This window comes from Anabrus simplex, chromosome 1, assembly GCF_040414725.1.
Source record: "Anabrus simplex isolate iqAnaSimp1 chromosome 1, ASM4041472v1, whole genome shotgun sequence".
NCBI lineage: Eukaryota > Metazoa > Arthropoda > Insecta > Orthoptera > Tettigoniidae > Anabrus > Anabrus simplex.
In genome coordinates, this window is record NC_090265.1 from 1,118,840,620 (window position 1) to 1,118,866,332 (window position 25,713).

The 25,713-nt window shown below is 34.6% G+C and overlaps 1 protein-coding gene and 1 long non-coding RNA gene across 13 annotated transcripts in view; one reads left to right on the top strand and one right to left on the bottom strand.

Moving 5' to 3' along the window:
- The window catches only part of Obsc (Obscurin), a 980,481-nt gene that overhangs the window by 782,200 nt on the left and 172,568 nt on the right, over nucleotides 1–25,713 (top strand). For all 10 annotated transcript variants that reach the window (XM_068225413.1, XM_068225414.1, XM_067137343.2 and 7 more), the window contains 6 exons: nucleotides 1,108–1,301; nucleotides 1,625–1,783; nucleotides 7,507–7,751; nucleotides 8,601–8,902; nucleotides 8,993–9,226; nucleotides 9,558–9,678. In XM_068225413.1, coding sequence (XP_068081514.1) covers nucleotides 1,108–1,301; nucleotides 1,625–1,783; nucleotides 7,507–7,751; nucleotides 8,601–8,902; nucleotides 8,993–9,226; nucleotides 9,558–9,678 — 1,255 coding nt within the window. The remainder of the gene's footprint in view (nucleotides 1–1,107; nucleotides 1,302–1,624; nucleotides 1,784–7,506; nucleotides 7,752–8,600; nucleotides 8,903–8,992; nucleotides 9,227–9,557; nucleotides 9,679–25,713) is intronic.
- The window catches only part of LOC137497011 (uncharacterized), a 100,064-nt gene continuing 82,126 nt past the window's right edge, over nucleotides 7,776–25,713 (bottom strand). For all 3 annotated transcript variants that reach the window (XR_011017594.1, XR_011017592.1, XR_011017593.1), the window contains exons 2-3: nucleotides 16,545–16,745; nucleotides 7,776–8,098 (exon numbers count right to left, since the gene is read on the bottom strand). This is a non-coding gene — a long non-coding RNA (uncharacterized lncRNA). The remainder of the gene's footprint in view (nucleotides 8,099–16,544; nucleotides 16,746–25,713) is intronic.

Genomic DNA, 25,713 nt, shown 5'->3' on the forward strand with positions numbered 1-25,713 from the left:
TGTTCCTACTTAGACGAACCAAACAGTGGTAGCTTAGCAGAGATTTCAGCAACTTGACCGGTACTGCAACAGCACCAGCAGACTCGTGCTCCTGAAGCCGTGCTAGTAATGCTTTGTTCTGTTCTTGCAAGGGTTTCAACAAAGCAATAAGCTGTTGGAGTTGGTTCTGCAAGCTGTTATTTTGTTCCTCTAAAGCTCAATCCTCACCATTGTCAAATGGCAGACAAAACACAAGAGCAGAAATTGAAGAATATTGAAAATACCGTACAAGATTACAAAGAAGAAAAGTAGTCAGAGGTACAATGTACAGTTGTGTTTGTAGGTATACGAAGATGTGTGAGTAGGAGAGAGACACAACCACAAATTTATAAATAATAACAATTAATATACAATATTGATAATAGCTGTGACAATCTTATAATATAGGTTAACTAAAAACATGAAATTTTAAGTAACACTGGATCTTAAGTTAGATACCTGTGTACTTGTTTGAATAATTAAGTATGTTGTAAAGTTGTCTCTATCCTATGCCTTAATTGGCAAGAATGGTTACATAAAAGACTGTTGAATGACTGAGGTACATGCACATCAATTTAACTCCAGGATATGTAATTTTGGCTAGAAATATTATTGTCCATTCTTGAGGGTTATTTGTACATAATATGCATACTACTTCAATGCCGAATTTCTACTTTGTACAATTTTGGAATATTTCAGGAACAAGTATAGCTCAGGTACATTGTATGTATACAGGTTTCCAATTGTAGTGTTCTTATTTGTAAGTGATAGGTGAAGCTTGTAGTTACCGGGTGCTGTCTGAGGTGATGAAAACTGAAATATCACCAGTGATCACTATGGCTCTGGAGATGGTTTTCTTGGTTTGGAGAGTTGGTTTTGTTTTTGCCAATAACATGCAAAAGTTTTGCTGTAGGAAGACAATCTTCGAAGTAAAAGTATGACGACATACTGTAGGGTCCATAAGTCTGTGGTGAAGCGTGTGGTGAAGATAGGTTATACACATAATGGCCGATTCGTATGCTTTAGTTATGGGGTCACTAATTATAGAAAAGGATTTAGTTACTTTGAAAACTTAATCATTTGTTTCAGGGAGGACTCGCGATGCTCCTGAAGAAAAACCTATGTTTTTGCATGGTCTCAAGGATGTGTCTGTAGAGGAAGGTTCACCACTTATTCTCAGTGCTCCATTTATCGGAAACCCCATCCCAGATGTGGCTTGGACAAAGGATGGTGCTTCTCTAGCTCCATCAGAACGTGTTCAATTAACTTGTGATGGTAGAAAGGTAAGTTATCAAACTCTTTCACTAAGGACTTTAAGCATAAGAAAATCATCAAGAACTTAACAGTTTGTATGGCCCCAACTGAGTCTGTCATTACTTCCTATTACCGTACTAGTACCAGGTTCCTTCTCTCTCATTCTTCTGTGGAATGAATCAGCAGTTGATTCACATATCATGTTGAGCCTTTAAGAATAAAAAGGGAGAAAGAAATATTAACAGAAACAAAAGGCCAATTTTCAATTATTTTTTTTCTATTAATGTAACTATTTGCCATTTGTTTGTTCCTTTCCATTACTTATAAATTAATTTTTTTTAAATGATTTCAGGTGGGACTGGAGATTAATCCTTCTACTCTGGATGATAAAGGTGATTATGCTGTGAAGATCAGTAACCCTTTTGGTGAAGATACTTCCTCTGCACGAGCTGCTGTTAGGAAAATTTTCCAGAAGCCAAACTTCACTCAACGCTTCACAGACTTGCAGCAGGTTAGCTAAATTGTTATTTTATTTCTCTTGATCTCCTGAATATCATGTCTAAATGATATTCCTTTGGGTTTTGCTATGAGAGCATGAATTACAAATCATCTAAATCTTCCTATTGATAAATTGAGTTGAATGATCTACCAACTTGTCTTAGGTTAGAGAAGTTCTGAAGCCTAAATTCCCTGTGACAACTTTTGAAAATTTATTATAAGTTATCATCATCATCAGGAATTTATTTCTAAATTTGTTTCCTTCAAAAAAAGAAAAAAACAGGGATACAGAATTGAAAGACATTTCATTTATAAAAATAAATGATAAAATAATAGCCTTTCTAAACATTTCCACTGCCTACTGATTGCCGTACAAATGATTTTGCAGTATTCAAAGTAATCCTTCAAGAGTACATAGAATCACTCACTTGATGAATAAATTGTATAATTTGTAGTTCCTACAGGTCTATACAAATAAATTAGGATTTGTTCCTCAGGCCAGTTACCTTAATGTTTGTTAAACAGTATTTCTCTTGGTAATAGGAAACAGATGGTTCGAAAAAGCTGTGTTTTTCATTGTGGACTCTGATAGTTAAATCTATAATAGTGGCAGATGCAGAGCCAGGTTGTATGGTATAATTCTTCTGTATAATCTGTTATCAGAAACCCTGTATATCTCCTTGTAAAGCTGATCTTGTTTCTCCTTAAGAGCTACAGCTATCATTGAATGCACTGCATGATGCCTGCTGTTTCTCAGGATATCACCAAATGGACACGCCCCAAGAACATGAATAAGTATTTCTATCTCACAGTCCACAATGGTGGGAGTGGATACCATCCTAAGATCTGCCTGGTAAAGTTCTTGCTGGGCATATATTTTCTGTCATTTTCAGTGCTTCTTTCCATTTACTGCTATTAAGCCCATCTGATCGATGAACCCAGTTGTTAGTATTAGTGAACTCTTTTCACAAGATCAAACCTTTTCCTTTCTGAGGATGTATACACCATGACTAAAATATTCTCTCTCCCCAAGATATTTTCTCAATATTTGCATGTTAATGCTGTCTTGAGTAAATCCATTGATGGCTAGGTTGAGTTTATGTAAACACTTATCTGTATCACCACAAAGATCATATGTGGTGTTTTCATGGATGTTTCCAGAAGTTATATTTTCTGGCAGGCATTCATGTACTGTAAGTAAGCTTCCCAACAAGTTAAAAGAAGCCTGAGACCTTTGTATTTCTTTTTGGAGTGGATCATACTATCCAGGAATGCTAGTAACTGCAGCACATTTTTCAAGGCATTCGTGATCATTATATCTGCATCTACAAGAAATTTGCCGGGGATCTATTAAGCAGTATACTTTGGACTGTATAAGTGTGGGAATACAAAGCTGGATAGAACAGTGAACTTCAGATGAGGCTGCAGAAAAGGTGTTGTTGCCATAAGGTGTATTCTAAATGACTTTGTCGTTCGCTGCAGGGTAACTCCCCAGGTACTTGAAGGAGTTCACAATTTTCAATGGCTTCTCTTTTATCAAGATGATGTTGTCCTTTGATAATTTTATTTGTTTTGCCTTAACTGTTTAAAGTTTTCACTTCACTCCAGGTGATTAGCAAGAAAAATCATAAAATAAAATACTGTTCAATTTTTAATACGCTAGTGATCTGTAGTGAGTTCGTCTGCAAGGTAGAAGTAAATGTACACTTGTAAAATAGTAAAGCAGATATGAAGCAAGTAAATTCACTTTGCACATATGCAACGAATGCTGTGCATTTAAGGGTTAAGAAACAGGCCTTTGTATTCTCCGGATTCTTGAGGTCCTTTACAGAGATTTTCCCAAATGATTTCTATACTCTCCATAGGATCTGAATGGTTTTAGCTTCAAAGAGTTTTAAGGCTGAAGGGAGACTCAGGATTTTGACGTCCCTGATTTTGAATATTCCCTTGGTTGCTGCCATGGCTCTCTCCATAATGAAAATGAAATGAAAATCCACAGCCTGTTTCCAGTCATTTGACTGGGTCAGGAATGGAATGAATGAAGCCCCCATCTAGCGGCGAGGATATGAATTGTGCCGACTGCCAAAACCTGTCGCACACCTGGGGCAATGATTAATGGATGACAGATGATGGTTGCTGGATTGAAAGATGACGGGGAGAACTGGAGTACCCGGAGAAAAACCTGTCCCGCCTCTGCTTTGCCCAGCACAAATCTCACATGAAGTGACCGGGATTTGAACCATGGAACCCAGCCGTGAGAGGCCAGCGCACTGCCACCTGAGCCACAGAGGCTCATCTCTCTACATAATGTGTATTCTAAATGACTTAGTTGTTCGCTGCAGGGTTACCCCCCAGGTACCTGAAGGAGTTCACAATTTTCAACGGCTTCTCTTTTATCAAGATGACGTCATCCTTTGATCATCTCCCACCTTTTCTGAACACCATTTGGACAGTTTTCTTTTGATTTTCATCCATTTTATTTTGGTCCACCCAGTTCATAAGGAGGTTAAGTGATCTTTGTAGGTCATTTTTGTTTGTTGAGCTGAGGACCATGTTGCCAGCATAGATATACAGTGATGTTGTAGGAAAACATATTCGTACGGTGTCAGATGTGGCAATGTTGAAGAGGAGGGGGCTAAAGGGGCAACCTCTTATTTGGGTGATTTCTTCTGATAATGTGACACTGCAGTATCTACAAGTCATCTTGCTGAACAGCAGTTATCTTGGCAGCCAAGACTTAATGGGCAGTATTTGCCACAGAGTTCCTTTTTTTATGAATTCACATAACTGATAACTAATGGAACTTCATACAAATACTGTATATTATGAATCCAAAGGAAACTTATTGTAATTACCACACTATTACAGTAACTTGAAAATAGATAAAAATGTGATAGGGTAAGCCTATGTTTCTCAACATTTATTTTACAATTTAATATTGTATCCTTGCGTGCAATGAAGTTGGTTTTTAACTCTTTGTTATATCATTCGTATGAACAAGGAATGCTATTGCCAGTCAAATTTCCATTAAAGGCTGATATTACTTTAACATATTGTATGCGCGCGCGCGCGTGTGTGTGCGTGTGTGTGTGTGTGGCCTTGAATCTGGTATTATAAATATTTTTACTTGAGAATTCAGAATATTTGTGGTTAGTGCCAGTATTTTTTACACTTTTGCAATCCCTGGTTAGGATATAAAAATAGTTTAATAAATACTCTTAATAATGATTTGATAAGTAATAGTAATTTAAATACCTATATATATTTACTCATTCATGCATTATTATTATTATTATTATTATTATTATTATTATTATTATTATTATTATTATTATTATTATTATTATTATTATTATTATTATTATTATACCACTTGAATCTTCCATGTACAATTTTTCTTGGAAGGTTGTACTGTTTGATTTTTCTTATCTGCTCAGTACTTCTTCATTCGTTCTGATCGCAGTGTTCTTAATTCGTCTGAAATCTCTACAGGCCTTCTGTGCATCATTTCAGTTGAAAATATGTGATTCTTAAGAAGGGTGGTAATTTTATTCTTGTTCTTTGCATCTGTAATTTCAAGTCCAGCTGTTTTGAGATCCTCTTGAATTTCTTTGATCCAATGCTCTCCTGTCTTCTTTCCCAGATTTCTCATCACTAGTCATAAATTCTGTTTTCTGATAATCATAAGATGTGAAAGAAATAAGAGATTCTTTTCTCTGCTGGTAACTGGGTCATTCTCTCGATAGACAGTTTCATTGGGGAGGATTCTCCTGGCTCCTTCAATCTGGTACTTTTTATTTATGCAACTTCTCATAATTCTTCTTTCAGTTTTGAGGAGCTGATCAGTTTTTCTTTCATTTTTAATTTGGAACAAGGTTTTGCAAGCGTAAGGCGTAAGTGGCTTCTGGCAAAATTACAGTTTTGTAGTTTTGGATCTTAGTGTCTATTGACAAGCATTTTTTGTTATAAGTTGACCAGGTTAGAAATTGTGCTTTTGTGCTTTTTTCATTTTGTTGGTTTGGTTCTATTTATCCACGTTGCTTTCTTGCTTAAGTTGTGCATAATGATTTCTCCAAGGTATTTAAATTGTAGGACTATGTTAATTTTTTGGTGACATTGTTTATGTCAAGGGGTTTCAATGCATGATCTCAGTTTTCTCAAAGGATATTTGTAATCCTGCTTTTAATGTAATTTTCTGGAGACTGGTGATATGAGCACAGACTTCTTCCATGTCAAGGGCTAAGAGAGCTAAATCATCTGCAAACCCTAGGCAGATTGTCCTTATTGAGGGTTTTGCTGCAATTTTGATTTTAGGTGGGTTTTCTTTTTGCCAAATTTTCATTATGTAATCTAGAGCCACACTGAAAAACAGTGGGAATAATCCGTCACCTTGTCTGAGGTTTGTATTTATTGTAAAAGCTTTTGACATTTCTCCCTTGAACTTCACCTTTGAAATTGTGTTGGTTGAAGTTAGTTCAATAATTTTTGTTAATTTAGGGTGAAAGCCATAGGATCTGAGGATTTTTAAAAGAGTGGGTCTATGTATACCCCCATAAGCCTTCTTGAAATCTATGAATGAAATAAACAGCTGTTTATTTCTATATTTGTAGTAAAATTCCATTATTAGTTTCAGGCTGAGAATTTGGTCTGGGCAACTTCTGTATGGGCAAAATCCTCCTTGTTATTCTCCAAGTTGTGGTTCCAGAATGTTTTTTATCCTATTGTAAATTATGCAGGAGAAAATTTTGTAAGTGCAGTCCAAAAGGGTTATTCCCCTGTAATTGTTTAGATTAATTTTATCTCCTTTTTTGAATACTGGATGGATTATGCCTGAGGTCCAATGTTCTGGGATTTTCTCTGTGATTTGCACTTCGACTAGATGTTGATGTACAGTAGCTCTATGATTGCTGGTTTCCCTGCATTTTTCCAGATTTCTGCTAAGACTAGGTCTTTACCACATGTCTTATAATTTTTTAGTTCCTTAATTTTTAATTCTACCTCACTGATAGTTGGAGGATCTATTAGATCTGGGGTGGTTAAAATGGGTGTGTCAGTATTTACATCCAACATTTCCAGTGGGTCATCGCAATTTAAAAGTTTGTTGAATGTCTCTGCAAGGATCTCGGCATTTTCTTGATTACTATGGACTAACCTTCCTGATTTATCTCTCAGCATTAATATTGGGGGCTCATATTTTTTAAGGTATTTGCCAAAGGTTTCATAATAATCTCATGCTTGTTGTTTGTTAAAACTCTCTTCTGTCTTTTGTAAGGTATTTTTAAGATGTTTGCGTTTGGTTTGTCTGATGATTTTATGGGTTGACTTTCTTTGTTTTCTTAGATCTAAATTTGATTTGTCTGACTTTTGGGCTTGATGATTTATCCAAGCGTGATGTCTTCTCTCAATTGCCTGGTTACATTCTTCATTCCACTATTCATGTTTTTTCCTAGGATTTGTTGGAGCTAACTTTTCTGCTATCGATTTTAGTTTAGTGGTCAGTTCTTCTATAATGTATTAGTAATGCTACTCATATATTACTGAGTCTACATTTAAACTACCCTATGCCATAACCAGCTCTAATATCATCAGTGGACTGCTTGAAGAATATACAATCCTCAGTCTATCATTAGGTGCTCTAAGTATGGAGTAAAACTTTTTATAAATAATTTCCACAGGGGAATATTTACTAGGTTTACTGTTATAGCTAAAAACAGTAACAATCATTTAACTTTTCAGAGACCAACATTTGATGCCAAATTCCCAGCTCGTGTTTGTGGTATTCCACGACCAGATATTACATGGTATTTTAATGATAAACCCATTAAAGAATCAGAAAAATACCATATTAAAAGAGATGGAGAAACATGCTGTTTGTATGTCAAAGACTGTGAACCATCTGATGCTGGAAAATATAAATGCAAGGCTACCAACCTCGATGGAGAAGATACATGTGAAGCCGTGCTGGAAGTAGTTGACAAAATGTGAGTATGGCTGAATATTTTTAAGTTATCACTAACTTTTATTTATTTTTAATACATGAATAATCAAATTATACAGTATATAGACAGGCACATGAAAAGGAGCACATAATAGGTGGAATATAATAGGTCACTTTGGGAAGAGGGAGCAATAGAAATAGGAGACAAAAAACATACAAACATAAAAGGGCAAGAACAGTCTTCACATCTTCAATCACTGTTATCTTCAAATAGATAGGCTCTCCCCTCATCAATCTCAGATCTTCCATGTGCATCTCTTATTATCCCCTGATGAGCTCGTTTCTGCTTTGTGGCTTCATGAGAACAGGCTTCAAGATTTATTGGGGGAGCTAAAAACAGTAACAATCATTTAACTAAGGTATTTGGCAAAGGTTTTATAATCAATCAATCAATCAATCAATCAATCAATCAATCAATCAATCAATCAATCAATCAATCAATCAATCAATCAATCAATCAATCAATCAATCAATCAATCAATCAATCCCTTCCCTATATTTATCTAGCTTCCTTCTAAGCCAACATCTCTACAGATCTTCAGTCTTGATGCAGGAAATGTAGGCTTACAAGGAAGCTAGACAAATATAGGGAAGGGATTGATTTTATTTAATTAATTATGTATTCATTTATTTATTTATTTAAAAGACTGGTAAGAAAAATTCCCTGTTGATAGCTGTTACTTAAATAAATGTTATATTCTTATAGTCATTCATTATTCCCTTTGGTAATAAGTTTATTTTCACTAAACCAGGCAAAAAAGTTTATAGGAGATTTTTTTTCAATTCAGTTTATCTGAGAACATTAATGTTTTTGACTATTCTTTTATTGCAGAGGTGGAACACAAAAGACAGAGGCACCATCCTTCCTGAAGAAAATAGGTGACTGTGAGGTATACAAGGGTATGACAGCTAAGTTCACAGCATGTGCTGGAGGCATTCCTGAGCCAGAATTTGAATGGTTCCGCAATAATGAACGTATTTTTCCAAGTGACCGTGTTCGCATGGAGAAGGAGGGCTCTGGTCTCTTAAGGCTTACTATTGCAAATGTAGACCCATCAGATGTTGGTCGATATCGCCTAAGAATCTTTAATCCACATGGAGATGCTTCATGTGAAGCTGATCTCAATTTTGACAGTAAGTTAATTCTCAAAAACCAAAAAATCATGACTCATGAATTCTCAAATGACTGCGAATTTTACACCTGTTTATTCATCTTTCTTTCAGCTTTGGATAACCCTCCTAGGAAGTCACTTGGCTACCAGTACACAGATTTTGACAAATATCGCAGTTCAGGAGCACCTCTCCCATTGGCAGATCCACCTATCATTAGCCGAATGTCTGACCGCCGCCTCACGTTATCATGGAAACCCTCTATACCCATTGGAGCATGTCTGCCTCACACTTACCGTGTTGAGATGAGCGAGCAACCCAACGGAGAATGGTTCACCGTAAGAACAGGTACAAATATCACTTTACTAGCAGAGTCGTTATCATTTCAGATTGCTCTGCCTGTTATATTCAGTGAGCCAATTAAATATATGCTTGATTTTATCTTTTCTGCTAGGAAATTCCTTACAGTAGCAATGACAAATGACCGTATGGTCTAAAGAGCATTGTCATAATATTTTTAAGTCCAGCATTCCTCCTCTTATTTTCCACTGTTAAATTCATTAGTCTCTTCAGCAACTTTATTCTTGCTCATTCCATTAGGTAAAATACAATATATCCTAAACCGTAAGTATAAATTTATTTTCTATAACTGACATAAATTTGTCATATATCATTGCAGGTATATGTGGCTGTGCTTGTGAAATTCATAATCTTAAGCCATTCCGTGACTACAAGTTCCGCATCCGAGTGGAGAATAGATATGGTATCAGCGATCCATCTCCATATGCTGTTACACTCAGGTACAGTTCCAATCCACGCCTTGCGGAGAGCTACAAAGAACACCAAATTTAGCCTGCTGCAAGCCTTTCAAGCCATTTTCTGTGTGTGTGTGCATTGCTTCCTTGGAACAGAACTCTGAGGTTAAGGCCATTTATTATTAATAAATTCTACTAAAAATGAATGGCAGAATAGGGTGGATAATCAGAGCAGTTTTTCAAGTAGAGTTGTATTGTAAGTAACTCCTGAAAAACCTTTCATCATTGACGTTATCATCATCATCATCATCATCATCATCATCATCATCATCATAATTAGTATTTTCCATTTAAATGCAAATTAGAAACAAAATGCCCTTTGCTAGAAACTTTTATTATAATAGCAATGACAAGTGAGAATTGAGACTCGTAGAATGTGACTTCACATCGCTAAAAGAGCTTACGTTGTAGACTCTAAATCTATAATTTTATAACTACACTCAGAGTGTATTAAATTATGACTTTCATATGACAATTTCTAGTTAGAAAATCAAAGGTACAAGATATCCATCTAAAACTTTTTACATCTGTAATCAGTATTTAATTAATCTAAAGTGCTGAATTAGAAATATCTGCAGCATACTTCTTTTATTGCTGAGCTGTTTAATATGATATGCATAGTGGATGAATAGTGACTAAACATCCATATTATTAATATTTGAAAGATGGGAAATATTACAGCAGAATGGCTACAATACTGGCTTGTTGAGAACATAATTTTGAAGCAGACTGAGAAAACTAAAAAAAGTCAGAAAAATATCCAAAAATTTGAAACTTTTGATTAAATATGTAGATAGAGGCAAAGAAATCAATGCTAGTTCTCAGTCCACTAACAAATAGGAGAAAATATTACCTACAATCATCCATGATCTGCATTTAGGGTAGCAGATTCCCTATTCATAGTTTACCTAGTCTTTCCAAAAATGATTTCAAAGAACTTGTAAATATATCGAACATTTCCCTTGATAAGTTATTCCATTCCCTAATTCCTCTTTCTATACATGAATATTTACCCCAATTAGTCCTCTTAAATTCCAATTTTATCTTCGTAGTATGATATTTCCTCCCATTAAAAGCACCACTGAAGCTTCGTCTATTACTGTCATTCCATGCTATCTCTCAACTGACAGCTCAGAACACAAATCGTGCTGCTTTCCTTTGGATCTTTTCTAGTTCACATATCAAGTAATCCTGGTGTGGATCCCATACACTGGAACCGTACTCTATTTGGGGTCTACCTGAGACTCTCCCCTTTACATCTTTACTACAATCATTAGTTACCCTCATAACATTATTATTATTATTATTATTATTATTATTATTATTATTATTATTATTATTATTATTATTATTATTATTATTATTATTATTCCATTCTAGAAATTTAGAGCAAAGTATGAAATAAGTTGATCATTATTGTTATATAGGATAGTGGTGCCAAATTGTATCATTTTAACCTTATGATGAAATGTGCTGCATGAATTAAACAATAACAAATACTATTTTAAAAGATTTAATTCTTTGTTTAGAAATTAAATTAAATTTGACATTTCAGTACACAGACATCTATAGACCGAATTTGGGGTTTCGAACTTTAGCAGAAGCAGAGAGATTTTTTCATATGATAGAAATATAATCAAACATTTTCTCATTGTTACTAGTAACACTAGCAAAAGTAATCAAACTATTCATTCAATTCAATTATGTTTTTGTAACAACTAGTGAGGTAATAGGGGAAATGTTCGGCTCCATGGCTAAATGGTTAGCGTGCTGGCCTTTGGCCGCAGGAGTCCTGGGTTCGATTCCCGGCAGGGTCGGGAATTTTAACCACAATTGGTTAATTCCGCTGGCACTGGGGCTGGGTGTATATGTCGTCTTCATCATCATTTCATCCTCATCACAACGTGCGGGTCGCCTACAGGAGTCAAATCAAAAGACCTGCATCTGGCGAGCCGAACTTGTCCTTGGGCACTTCCGGCACTAAAAGCTATACGCCATTTCATTTCATTTTTTCATAGGGGAAATAACCCATATGGCCTGATGGCCAATTTGGAAGCATGTGTATTATGCTTTATACTTCCTACATATATTGTACAAGAGATGAGACTGATGTGGTTTGCTGCATGCCTCAACCATCCACTACTTTTAGAGGAAGATCTCTCTGAAGGAGGAAATCTCTTGATACTAATTTTTAGAGGTAACTGGATATACCACAAATCACCTGGAAGGTGTGCGGCTCCATAGCTAAATGGTTAGCCTGCTGGCCTTTGGTCAGAGGGGTCCTGGGTTCGATTCCCAGCCGGGTCAGGAATTTTAACCATAATTGGTTAATTCCACTGGCACGGGGACTTGGTATATGTGTCATCTTCATCATCATTTCATGCACATGACAACACGTAGGTCACCTACGGGTGTCAATTCAAAAGACCTGCATCTGGCAAGCTGAACTTGCCCTCAGACACTGCCGGCACTAAAAGCCATATGCCATTTCTATTTCCGTACCTGGAAGATAAATAACAAGCTACTGTCAGGATCCAAACCTTTAGCCATCAGTCAGGATGCTGAGGAACATTAAAATGCACGTGTATGAAGTCCTTCATATTCTGGCGAGATCATTTTTTCATTAAATACATCTTGTTTAGATTTGGTAGATGGTCTATTCCAATGTAGCTCTAAGTGTACTAAACATTTATCAAACGCTATTTACCTCAGAGTTAATCGTACATGATGTCTGCTGGCATATTGCATCCACTAAGAGAGTAAATCCTAAATACTGAAATACAGAATGTGCCTTTGAGAAGCGTTTCAAAAAGAGAGAAAGAAAGTGCTGCTCACTCTTTAGGGCATAAACAGAGTGTATTGCATCTCTGTTAACAAGGAATCACATCCCACATTGCTGAGTTCATGATCTTAACAATACAAATACATGTGTGAACTCTTTTGAAGTTCCTCAAATAGATTAGAAAATTATACTGATAACATTGTTTGCTGGAATTTATAATTTAAAGGTACCATACATCAACCTTCATTCTTTGTGAGATCATTATTCTTCCACTCCCTACTATGAGCAAGCTAATAGTAGTGTGAAATGTACTAGAAATACCAGTATATGTGCACAAATGTTAGCTGTATTCATTCTTAGTTGGCTTAAGAAGAAAGAAAAAAAACCCACTACATTATAGTTCATGGCTAGCCTCGAGTTCTGATCCTTGAATCCTGATACTTTGTCTACCACTTCTTTGTAGACAAGTGTATGCCTTTCTTCTGTAGTACAGTCAGGTAGCTTAGTTTCTAACCCTTATGTCCTTGTTATGATGAATGAGTTTCCATGATGAGCCATTTTCATATTTTTCCATCCATGAATTGTGTGTGCTTGTAGTCTGACAAGTTGGACCAAATTTGACAGTGCTTTGAGTACAGTTGTTTTTGCTTGAACTTTTTTTCACATTAGAATATGAAAACTTTTTTCTTTTGGATTGCTGGTATTTACTATAATATTTACAATATTCTCTCTCCATGGTAATTTCATGCACTAATGTCATTTTAAGAATTAACAAATTTAAAGTAATGGAGATATGTTATCAACAATAATTTAAATTGCATAATTGTTGAATGTCTTCTATTCTAAATTTATAATTTATTATCGAACAAATAATATTCAAACTGATCATTTTCTCTTTCCCAAATAAATTATGATTTTACTTTCTACTCAGTAAAAATATTTTTGTAAATCTCAGTATATAAACTAAAAACTCTTTCCCTTTTGATATTTAAATCATTAACTTTTAAAAATATAGAAATATATGGTATACACTTCTATGTATATATATTTATCCTGCTCTTAACTCCATAATTTAGTGCAACAGTTGTCTTGGAAAAAATTAGTGAGAACATCACTTCTACATATTACATTTTTCTGGAGAGATTAAATATTATACTATATACCAAGTAAGATATGATTTTGTGCAAATGATTACCATAATTTTTATTTAATTTTTAATATTTTCAGCATCCTTGCCTAGAACATGGCCCAAGATATTGCCACATTTTATTTTTTGCTTCAACTCTTTTTTAATTTTCAAATCTTCAGTTTCCAAAAAATTGCATTTGAGGAAACATGAATCAGATGATTTTACATTTTGAAGGTTTTTTCTGTTCTTATAGTCCTAAATTTACAATTGATAGAATAGGAAAGAAATAATAGCATGAAGGAACTCTTACAGTATTTCATTAAATGGCAGTATGATATAGACAAGAAATTCAATTATTCTAGGCTACCTGACTTAAGGTAACATTTTTGCATAGACCTACTCATATTCACATAAAATTATGTATTTCTCTAAATTAATTAGGAACATATCTTAGGTCTTGTATAATAAAAATGAAACATCTATTTAAAGATATTAAAACAGTTTTGCCAACAATTATTTTTCTTCAAAATGAGAACAAATCTACAACTTGATCTTTCTTCAGGAAGTTCTGTATAAACACTTTATAAATTAAATACACTGGATTCGAGAGCAATAAAATTGCTAATATTTGCAACTTTCTAAAAGAGGTAATATTCTGAAAGTCCAGTTTAAATGATACAACTCCCAAGCATCAATCACTACTGATCTGCATTTAGAGCAGTCGCCCAGGTGGCAGATTCCCTATCTGTTGTTTTCCTAGCCTTTTCTTAAATGTAAAATATATATAAATATATATATTTTGAAATGATAATGTACTTCCCCAGGGCCACTTTTTCTTTCTTCTCCACAACGTTATCTCTCCATGGTAATTAAAAGCACTAATGTCGTGTTAATAATTAACAAGTTGAAAGTAATGGAGATATTTTATCAACAATCAACATAATTTAAATTGCATAATTGTTTAATGACATCTAAACTAAATTTATAATTACAGTAATTATCAAACAAATAATATCCAGACTGACCACTACCATTCACTACATGGAAGTACAGTACTTCTTCCTTTGTTGCTGAATAAAAAATAACATTTCAACGGGGCAGGAACCCAATCAATCAATCAATCAATCAATCAATCAATCAATCAATCAATCAATCAATCAATCAATCACTCATCAATCAGTCACTACTGATCTGCATTTAGAGCAGTTGCCCAGGTGGCAGATACCCTATCTGTTTTCCTAGCCTTTCAAAGAATTTTCAAAGAATTTGAAAATTTATTGAACATCTCCTTTGGTAAGTTATTCCAATCCCTAACTCCCCTTCCTATAAATGAATATTTTCCCCAATTTGTCCTCTTGAATTCCAACTTTATCTTCATATTGTGAGTCAACTGTTGATTTCTTTCGGTAAAATTAATGACTGTGATTGGCTTTATGATAGGACCTTCCCTAAATCTTTTGCCAATTTTTGTAAATGGTTTACTCATTAAAGCCTTCATAAACATACTTGCCGTAACATTGCTGAAAGGTTTCATTTGCATATTTAGGAACAGAGCCTGGTTAAAATAATCCTAGGCTGAAATAATTGTAACATCCTCCCCTAACCCACGCTATACCGGTAATGCTAAAGTTGGATGACAGATCAAGTCTGCGACTTAAATTCAATATTTCTGCTTTGGTTTTACATTGATTACATTATATTATATATATTTTCCTATTATACAAATGCATGTAATAAAATAATAAAAGTAAAATACAGGATTAAAAAACTCACTATTTAGTAGGTATTTGTACAACACATCAGACATTTACATAGATTTAACATGAATTGTTTTCATTTAAAGTTGGCAGTGAAGTGTTTTAGATCATAATTCCAATATATTGCATTATATAATTATAAAACCTCCTTTTTTTTTAAATGAAGCACATTTCCTATATTATTAAAAGTCAATCCTTCAGTAAATTTCTCTCAATATATAAAAGTGCAAGAGCTACGAATTGATGTAAAGTTGACTGCAAGTAATTTTTCATTGTCTTTCAAGCAGAGAAAGACCTTCCACCACTACAGTTAATGGTAGTCATACTAAGGAAAATGCGCAGAACAGTCTTAACATTCAGAAAAATAGATTCAACATGACAAGCTTTCAATAATGCAACATGATATTTCTCCACAATAAACGATTATCTTCTGCCAAATTCTGTATGGCTCTCTCAATACTACGAACCTCGTTGAACGAAACATTCAACCTCTTTTTTTTCTTATGACTTCTTTTGTAAACTTATGCTTTGCTTTGGTTAAACTCCTCTTCTTCAGAAAGCATATTCAAATATGATTCCTGTGAACTATCTAGGAGATAAGTACATATATCTTTTTCTGGTGCTTATTAGTAGGACCCTGAATACATATGACATCAAAATAATGTCTCTTTCAAAAATAAAACCTTGAAATTGAAAATTTGATGTTTGTAGCTCAGGTGGTATTTCACAACAAAGGGCTTTGCTGACATACATTACAATAATATTCCATTTTCATTTCTTGTATTGTATATAGAATATTTACATACAATTTATGCTTGCATACTATCTGAAGCTACAGTGCAGTGATGTACTTTTTAAAAAATTTATTATTTTTTATTATTGGCTTTACTTTCACCAAAAAAGATAGGTTTTATGGTGATGAGTACTTAGCATTGCTTCTTACACATTACACATGCAGAATACGTCCTGCAGCCACAGTAAAGTGATGTAGCTGGATTGCATTGTACATGGAATTGCTTCTTACACATTATGCAAGCATACTGCCTAAGTCCTGAAGCATGGTATGGCAGGTAGTACAAGCCAAGGGACAAACATCACACTACTTCAAGCTCCTCCCTTGGACAAACCATTCACTAAATTTTTATAAAAGATAATTTTATGAACTACGGACATTTATCCCTACCTTCCGTAAAATTATTTGCATTTATCTTTCAAACATCTGTATAGTCCAACTTCTTCTTCTTCTTCTTCTTCTTCTTCTTCTTCTTCTTCTTTGCCTTTTCCTAAGTTTATTGGGGTCAGCAGGGATGTGGATTTGACCCGGTTTCATGGCCGGATAAAATTACGGTAATTCCCTCTTTTGTAATAGCTTGGGAGTTCATCACTGCAATGGAAGAATTATATACCTTATCATCACTGAATAAAATCAACTAAAATTTAAATGTTATATTTTACTGAAACATAAGTAGTAGATTTGTTCTGTTTTACAGTGTCTTGATAAATACTTTCATATTTTTTTGGAAGTATGAGATAAAGTGTGTTCTTGCATTTTCATTGTACAGATATCATTTTCTAAAATTGTTAATGCTAGCTAATACAACTTCAGTGATGCTGTCTATTACATAACATTTCAAGGTAGCTTGAACTTATTGCTATAATTTCTTAAATTAATAGCTCTCTTTCATGCTAACGCTTCAGCCTTAATGTTCTGTACTTTACTATTTTGCTTGTTTGTAAAAGTTCTGGTTGATTCTCTAGATAAATAACTATGTAAATACTAAAATATAGATAATGGCAGAGTTCCTAGTGTTGCGTACTTAATAGTGAAATGTGTCATGACTTACTTACTGAATAATTCTGTACAAAACATACACCACTTTCTGTACTCTGTTCAGCCTTAATATGATTCCAATTTTATGGTATGCACAAAGTATATTTACTTTAATTTAAAACTCATGAGTGCAACATCATCCAATATTTAGTAGTAATCATCCTTTAACATTTGAGATTTACTTCTTAGAAGCATCTCTTCAAAAAAATGAAACAGGAAATTGGTGTAATTTTACGCGATTATTTTGAAAATAATGTTATGTCATTTGAAGGTTCACAAATGAGTTATCAAGCTTCTATGACTAAAGACTGAATTTTATTTTAGTTTGTTTATATATGAGGAAAATAAATTGCCAAATTTTCATTGTTGATTGGGAAATGAAAGGGATGTACCAACCAAAGTAAGTGAGTGTAATTCGTTGTAGACTGATGAAGTATGATAGTTGAAATATCTGAAATGAAACTAACTTTCTATTAAGTTAATGGTCTTTTGTGTTAAGATGTAAATTGTCCAATTGCTAAGAGTTAGATATGAAAGCAAATTGTTTTTCTGGAGGTTTTATTTAATACAATTAAACATGTGATGTAGGCTAGTATAAACATGTTAGATTAACAATATAAACAAGAAATAGGTTGTAAAAGAGAAAGAGAGTTCATATTATTCATCCCTCGTGGGCAGAGGAATGTTCCTAACAATATTATATGGAGCAGTCTTCAAGGTAGGCTGTCTGCTATGAGCCCTTCACTATGACAAAGGCATGGGGATGCTGAGGATGAAGGATCTTAAATAGGTCAAGGTGTTTCAGATATATGACTGTAAGTCAAGTACATCAACAGTACCAGATCAATTTTTATCTCCGCCTGCCTTGATTGAATCTTCAAGTAGCTTGCCAGTTGGGGCTAAATGTCTGGTAGAGACTGTGGTTTCTTATTCATATGGCAATCTTACATGGGCATATTTGGAGTTTTCTTTCAATAGGATTACTTCACCTATGAGGGGGTTGAAATTAGAAAGGCAAACATTTTGCCTCAGTAGCACCAGGTGTCATTAGCCAGGAAGGCATAGAAGGACCATTGCTAGATCTTCCCACACACTTATAGATGAGTTTGTGCAGTGTCACATTTGTTGAAGTACACAAAAGTGATCATACTTTGTTCAAAGCATCTGGCAACACTTTTCCATTGTTCTAGATCTCCAGCCATTTCAATTGTAGTTTCATATAGATTATTGTCCACTTCTCATATGAATTTTACTTTCTCCTCTAGCATGTAACTTTTCTATTTCTATTCTCCATGGCCTACTGACAGCAATGTACAATAAATTTCTTCTGATAGAACCGCCGTGTTTATAACCCAATACAGCAAATGTCAGCTCTTGGCATCATTTTAATGCATCTCATTTTCATAACCTGCTTACAGTTAAAATGGAAGCTTATCCTATGTCCCGAACATGTGTTTTGTAATCTTTCTACTTTAGTTTCATGCAGTGCAGTCACTTCCTATGACCTTCACTACACCACCACACCCCTACGACATCTGCGGCTAAAGACCCACCGCCAACAATGCCAACTATAATGCATCACATTTCTAATTCACCTGTATTTTGGTAACAACAGGAAATTTATACATCTGCAACATTATTTTAACTCTGTTATGTGCAAGTCAACTGTCTCGTAACCTTTTTCCTTTAGTTAAGTGCCATTCGGTCACTTCCCATGATCTTCGTTCACTAACACACCGCACTCCTCCAACATCTGCAGCTAAAGCCTCACTGCCAACAATGCCAACTCTAATGAATCACATTACTAACTCACCTGTGTTTTGATCGGAGAAAGTGCTTACATTAGAAACATTATTTTAACTTTGTTACGTACAAATAAACTGCATATAATTAAAATTATTATGTGTAGCCCTGACTTATGTATAAATGGGTTACGTACAAATGAGATTTAATTAATAAGATTCTAAGTTATATTTTGCCAGTCTCAACTGTATTAATATTCATGAACAAGCAAAAAATCAAACCCAGGGCCTCTGGGTAAGAGACAGAGACATTATCTCCAGAACACAGAGCTGGACATGAGCTTCTAGCTATTATTTTGAAACAACCAGTATTAAGTTTCTATGAACTTCTTGAATATTTTGTCTAACATGACAGGATTTCATAATAACAAATGCCCAGTTGTTATATTTAACTGTATATTCAACAGTGAATTTTATTTTTTTTATTTTCAAAATCTTCCTCCACTTGGAGGCTGCCAAAGACTAAGAATACACAAACAATTTCGTTGAGCTACCTCAACAGTTTTATTCAGATTCTACTTCTTTGGTTGGTCATAATCCCTTTTTGTACATTTCTCATTCTCAGAAAATATTAATTTTAATTTCTTTCCAGAACAGTGTAATTTTCGATTCTTTGTACAGTACAGTAGCATCTTTACAACTCTTTTCTTGGGATTTTGTAGCTTTTAATTAACAAGGATTTTGCAAAAGAAAGATCCTGGTACTTAAAGATGCTTATCAGGTCAAAAAATTCTTATTTGTTTCTTAAAGAAACTTTACTTTCATAATAGCAGAAATATAATTTTCAGAGTATTTTTATTCTGTGTCAAGAATATTTTTTCAGTATAAATTTTGGTTACCACTAAACATCTAACAGGAAATGGTGATGTAATAATTTCATTTAAGAAATTATTACTCATATTTATTTACTAATTTTTAAAGAGCTACAAAATTAGAGGAAAGGGATTCCTTGTAGATAAACTATCCTCCTGTGTTTGTATTTAAATGTATTCTATTTTAGTCAGATATTGTGGGAGCTGGAAACCATTCAGAGGTGGTGGTAAAAATTCAAACTTCCTTAAATTTGGTTACTTAGAGATAAATATTGCCCTTATCTAATAGATAGGTGATTCTATAATTGTTGTGTACTACATTTTTCTTCTATTCTTCAACAACTAGATGATAAACTGAGTACCATAGGAATCAAGGGCCAAGGTTGCAGATTGGTTTATTTCATATGGGCAAAAATAATGAAGAATTGGAGTGTCTATCTAAATGCATTTTCAGTTTCTGGTTGGTGGTGTATACTACCTATCACTACCTTTTCATTTTTTTCATTTTTATTCTTTTGCAGTATGGTACTCTGTGAATTAATTTTTAATAGAAATATTATTCTGTGAAAATGTTATTCTAAACACAATCCACATATTTATAAACTTCCTTCAAATGATGTTTCCAAGAATTTGGTCATCTGTAAGCTAATGTAAAGTGTAGCTAGCACCTAGGTTTTTCCATTGTATAACTGTTTATATTTGATTTAAGACTTGCTTGATTATTAATGAGTGAAACTGTACAAATTATCAGAAATCATTTCACAAAAATGTAGATTATTTTCAAAAAACTGCTAGTAATACACTAAATATTTCAACCACTGAATGGTTAACAGTAATACCACAGTTGTAGCATTAACATTTCAAAGAGCATCATTTTATCCTTTCTTAATTAATTTTATATTTCTTTATGCATTTCATGAAAATATTGTCTAAATATACAGTACATAACAACCTGACCCCTCAGACTGATCATCTATCCTAGGTTTCATTGTGTTTCTCCATCACTGGATGGTACAAAACCAGTACTTGGTTCTCTCCATGCATAGCTCATTTCAATTTCCTATTCTTGGTAGATGTAAAATTTTAATGCTAGGCCCTATGAACAGACTGAAAGAACTATTATGTAGTAGTTCTTCATTCCCACAAGGAAGCTTTATTACGACTTTATGTGCAGTAAGATGGTGTCTCTTTCTGTTTCTCCTTCTCCTCCCATAGCAGATAACGTGTGGTCATTGGGTCATTCAGTTACATCCGGTATAGTACTCCAGAGATTTCATGAGACAACTGTTTCAAAATGTCTAAGTCATTGGATTGAATGAACTGATACTAATAATATATTAAGTTAGTATTGTTTTTGATCAATGTGGGGATTAATTAGTCTGTTGACAGTACAAGTGAAATACGCTCAGTGCAGCTGTATCTTGTGCTTTGTGAATGAATAAACAAATAGTTAAATAATGAATTTAATTTATAGGAAGATGATCAGCCTTAGTAACCATATTACATTTGGTGAAAATGTCTAATCACTGTATGCCATGTAAAAAGACTCTAGTAGACATCAACAAAGATACTTCTCTAGTATGTGCCAGCATTATATTGTTCAAACTTCTTTAGTGAGTAATATAAAGCTTTGTCTCTTATCAGTAGAATATAGTATGTCACTGTCTCTTTCATCTTAAGGTAAATATGTACAAATGTATAAAATGGTGGACTATGGTAAAATTATTACTTTTATCTCCATATTGTCATCATCTGTAAAAGCAATTCATCACAGTATGAACACTCAAGATAAAATCTAATAAGTTATGTGCTTTGCTTGAGATTTATGTAAATAATCTCAAATATTGAATACAGTTAGCTAAATTGCACCTTCTATATTAAATATAACTGAGAACATCACAAAATAATTTAGCTACTGTTACAAATCTCAAAAGATCTCAAATAAGTACCATTATTCTTTTAAGCTTAGTGATATTTAGCTACTGTTTATAAAATAACATATGTTGCCCTGAAAAGTTCTGATTAGAAAATTTTATCTTAAGAGCTCACATCTGTGTACCCTTTTCAGGTACATGATTAGTAATAGTTTCTGATGTGCAGAATTCTTTATCTTTTTAAATATATGAACTAATGATAGACCACAGTTCTAATTAATAATTCTTCCAAGATAATGAAAATATATTTTAGAGGTGTAAAAGGGAAATATCGTTAAATAATCTTAATATTGAGTATGGTTAGCTAAATTGCACCTTCCTAATAAAATATTAAATATAACTGGGACCATCACAAAAGCATTTAGCTTCAGTTACTTCCAGCACAGTCTTAGGTGCTACTGATACAAGTTGAAAACATTTCTCCTAAATATTGCTACAGAAATTCATCATTCAGGAGCTATCAACCAAGTGTATATTTTCTTCCATTTCAACTTTCTGAGATAGCCTGCCTGGTGGCCATGATCATTGAGGTGTCAAGTTTATATGGTCTTACACCATAGTTAGCCGGTTCGAGCCCTGTTAATGGAAAAATATTTCACTATCAGAATGTTAGACGACAGGGTAGGAGAGGTGGTGGTATACAATTTCTAATCACTAGATTGCGTGCAAAAAGCCTGGATTTAATTTCAAACCTCTCCACAGTGTTCATATGGGGTGAGGGTATAGCATGCGATACTGTTGATGGTGATTCGTCCATCAGATAGGGACGTTAAGACTTGAACAAACCTCTTGCTGGTATTTGACAGGAGTAGGGTATGTTCCTGCATCAGGATTCATCCTCTCCCTTCCTACTATCATATACTACATCATTCATTTCATCTTATTTACTCCTTTGATGAGGTTGATGTCAGGAAAGTCACTACGAAGATTCATCCCTCTTCATACAGACTTCTCACTTTCTGAGATAGTCAGGATAATATATTTTAAAATCAGTAGCTTCACTATGGAGAGGTACATGATTTTGGGAAGTTCGTGTACCAGACTGAAATGGATGGACAATAGGTGCTGGCAACAGGAAGAGTATTGAGGCTAAAGTATTTTCTTCTTCTTCTTCTTCTTCTTCTTCTTCTTCTTCTTCTTCTTCTTCTTCTTCTTGATCCTGTTTTACAGCCAAATGCTCTTCCTGACACCAACCCCATGTGGAGAGATGTATTGCATGTTTCTATGATGGTTGGTAGTGTGGTCAATTGTGTACCGGTATATATGAAGATGTATGTGGGAAGACAAACACCCAGTCTCCAAGACTGGAGAATTAACCAGACTCAGCTAAAATCCCCAGCCAGACCAGAAATCGAACCCATGACTCTCTGAAGTGAGGGCAGCAACAATGACAATTCAGCCTAGGAGCTGGACGATAAACAGACTGGAGTAGGACAAAGGCACTGATATTATAAGTAGCTCCCAAGTGCAGTACAGTCAGAATGATTTACTGAAAGTGTTACCAACTCTGAAGACTTTTATTAAAAGTGGACGTTGTGACCCTGGTGAGTAACAACATAATCGTGCTAGTGTCTAGCAACATATTCGAGGTTTTCAAACAATGAAACAGCTGCAGATTTCACTCAAATCACTGACTTTGCAACAATGACAGCTTGTATTTATTACAAATATTTAGGATAATATGTATTCAGCGTGGCTGCCTCTTACCTGGAGGACCCAAGTTCAATTCTCGGCCAGGTCAGAGATTTTTAACTGGATCTGAGGGCTAGTTTAAGGTCCACTCAGCATACGTGATTACAGTTAAGGAGCTATCGAATGGTGAGTTAGTGATCACAGTCTAGAAAGCCAAGAATAACAGATGAGATGATTTGTTGTGCCGACAACATAACACCTCGTAATCTGCAGGCCTTCAGGGGTGTTGTGACATAGATTTAGTTTCATTTTTATTTATATTTTATACTAGAATGTACCTGCGGCTTCGCCCACATTTATTAATTCAACCATTAGATGTTTTTAAACCATTTATTTCAAAGCAAAATAGAGAGTAAAATTATTCATTCACACATCGTTTTTTTACAAAAATTGCATGAAATATATTATTTTATTTTTGTACATTTGACAATGGGAGAAGCACCGCTTTTGAAGATGGACTCTTACAACTTTAAGCAATTCCTTGTCCCTGTTTGATGCACATGGCAAATCTCAAATACATCAAAACTGAAATGGTATATCTGAAGGGATGATCTGAATCCGAGGAATGAATACTACTTCGCCTGCGACGTGTCCAATATTGACAGTGACTCCAGTAATATTCGGCATCAGTTTCTTGAGAATCGTATTCCTTTGCAGAGGGAAGGAGGATTCATATTCCTGAGAAGGATAATCGGTGCCACAATCGTCCGCTCCAAGATATTCAAGGATACTCCAGTTGACTCAAAGTTATTAAAAAACTCTGTCGTGTAGTTGACAGCCCCATAGTTATTACATGTCGTGTTGATAGACGTGTAAACTTTTAGAGCACCGAATAACTCTTGTAAATGTTGCTCGTTGATATCGTTGATAGCTTCATTTCTGGGAGCAAGAATTGCTCTTTGACACAGCCATGCTTGATCAGTGAAATGCTGTCTCTAACTGGTTCAGTGAGAAATTAACACATGTAGCTATTGTGCTGTAATTTGTAAATTTTCTTCTTGCTGTGGTTTTTAGGTGTAATGTTTTTCATTACCTATGGTTGTAATTTTTGTTGCCTTCTGAGAGTACCTGCGAAACAAATAGAAGATACGCCTGTTGTTTGAGGCATAGGATATGTCTACGGAATCCCTTGATTCTCGTAAGAGGACACTAAAAAGGGTAAACCTAGGCTCTAACTTGAGACTGCGGGACCCCTACCCATGTCTGACATGGCTTCCATGCACTTCTACTAACTTCACCACTTTCATCATTCTATAGGGCCTCACTTAGTCAACTCTTGTCTTCCGATCCCAACAGTATTTGGCTTGCGAGACCTAGCCAGATTTTTAACGTTCATAGTTTCCTGAACACAAAATATAGAATACGTGCATGATATCCCCAACTCTTGCTGTGATCTGACCCTAACATTGTTAGGTTTGTGAGACCTAGGGAGTGGACTTGGTCTGGTTTTACGACCGAATGTCCTTCATGACACCATCGATTTGTAGAAGAATATATTGAATAATTGCGTGTTTCTGCAGTGGTTGGCAGTGTGTAGTGCTGTGTGTAATTCAGAGATATGAAGCAGAATGCTATGAACTAAATAATACTATTGTTGATTTTATGTAGCAATAACTACTTTTAAAGTTTTTGGAGACGCTGAAGTGGCTTAATTTTGTCCCGCATAGCTATTTTACATGCCAGTAAATCTACTGCCTTAAGGCTTCATGCCTGACCACATTGAAATAATGCTTCTACTGTCTGAGGTTATCAGCTTGACACATAGCTAGAGGCCGTCGAGCTGGTTACTCAGTCATCAAGTGCCCATCCCTATGGTATTTTTTAATTTTCAATCTATGTATTATTGTTATTATTTAGTCTGTTTTGCATCGTTCTTCTCTTCTATTGTTATCCCTTAACACATCCTTTTAATGTGATGCATTACGAATTGCGTTATGTATTTATTTACCGTTATTTTTGCAATTTCTCACCTTCTCAAAGACCATGTTCCAGTACATAGAAACCACTCCAGATTCTGTCTACGACAGATTCATAGGAAATAAGTGTTTGATTTGCCTTCAGATATCCTATATTTGTCATGTCGTCATGAAAACGGATCTTTACCTGCATAAAAATGCATCTAAGAATACTCCTATGTTAAATTTTCAGATCTCTGCATGCCGTAGATTTGGCTGGGCATCCCACACATACACACAGACAAATATTTCTGGATATTACAGATTTAATGTGGCTCCTCGTGTCGGGGACCGAAAATGGCTTCCTACGCCATGGACTTAAAATG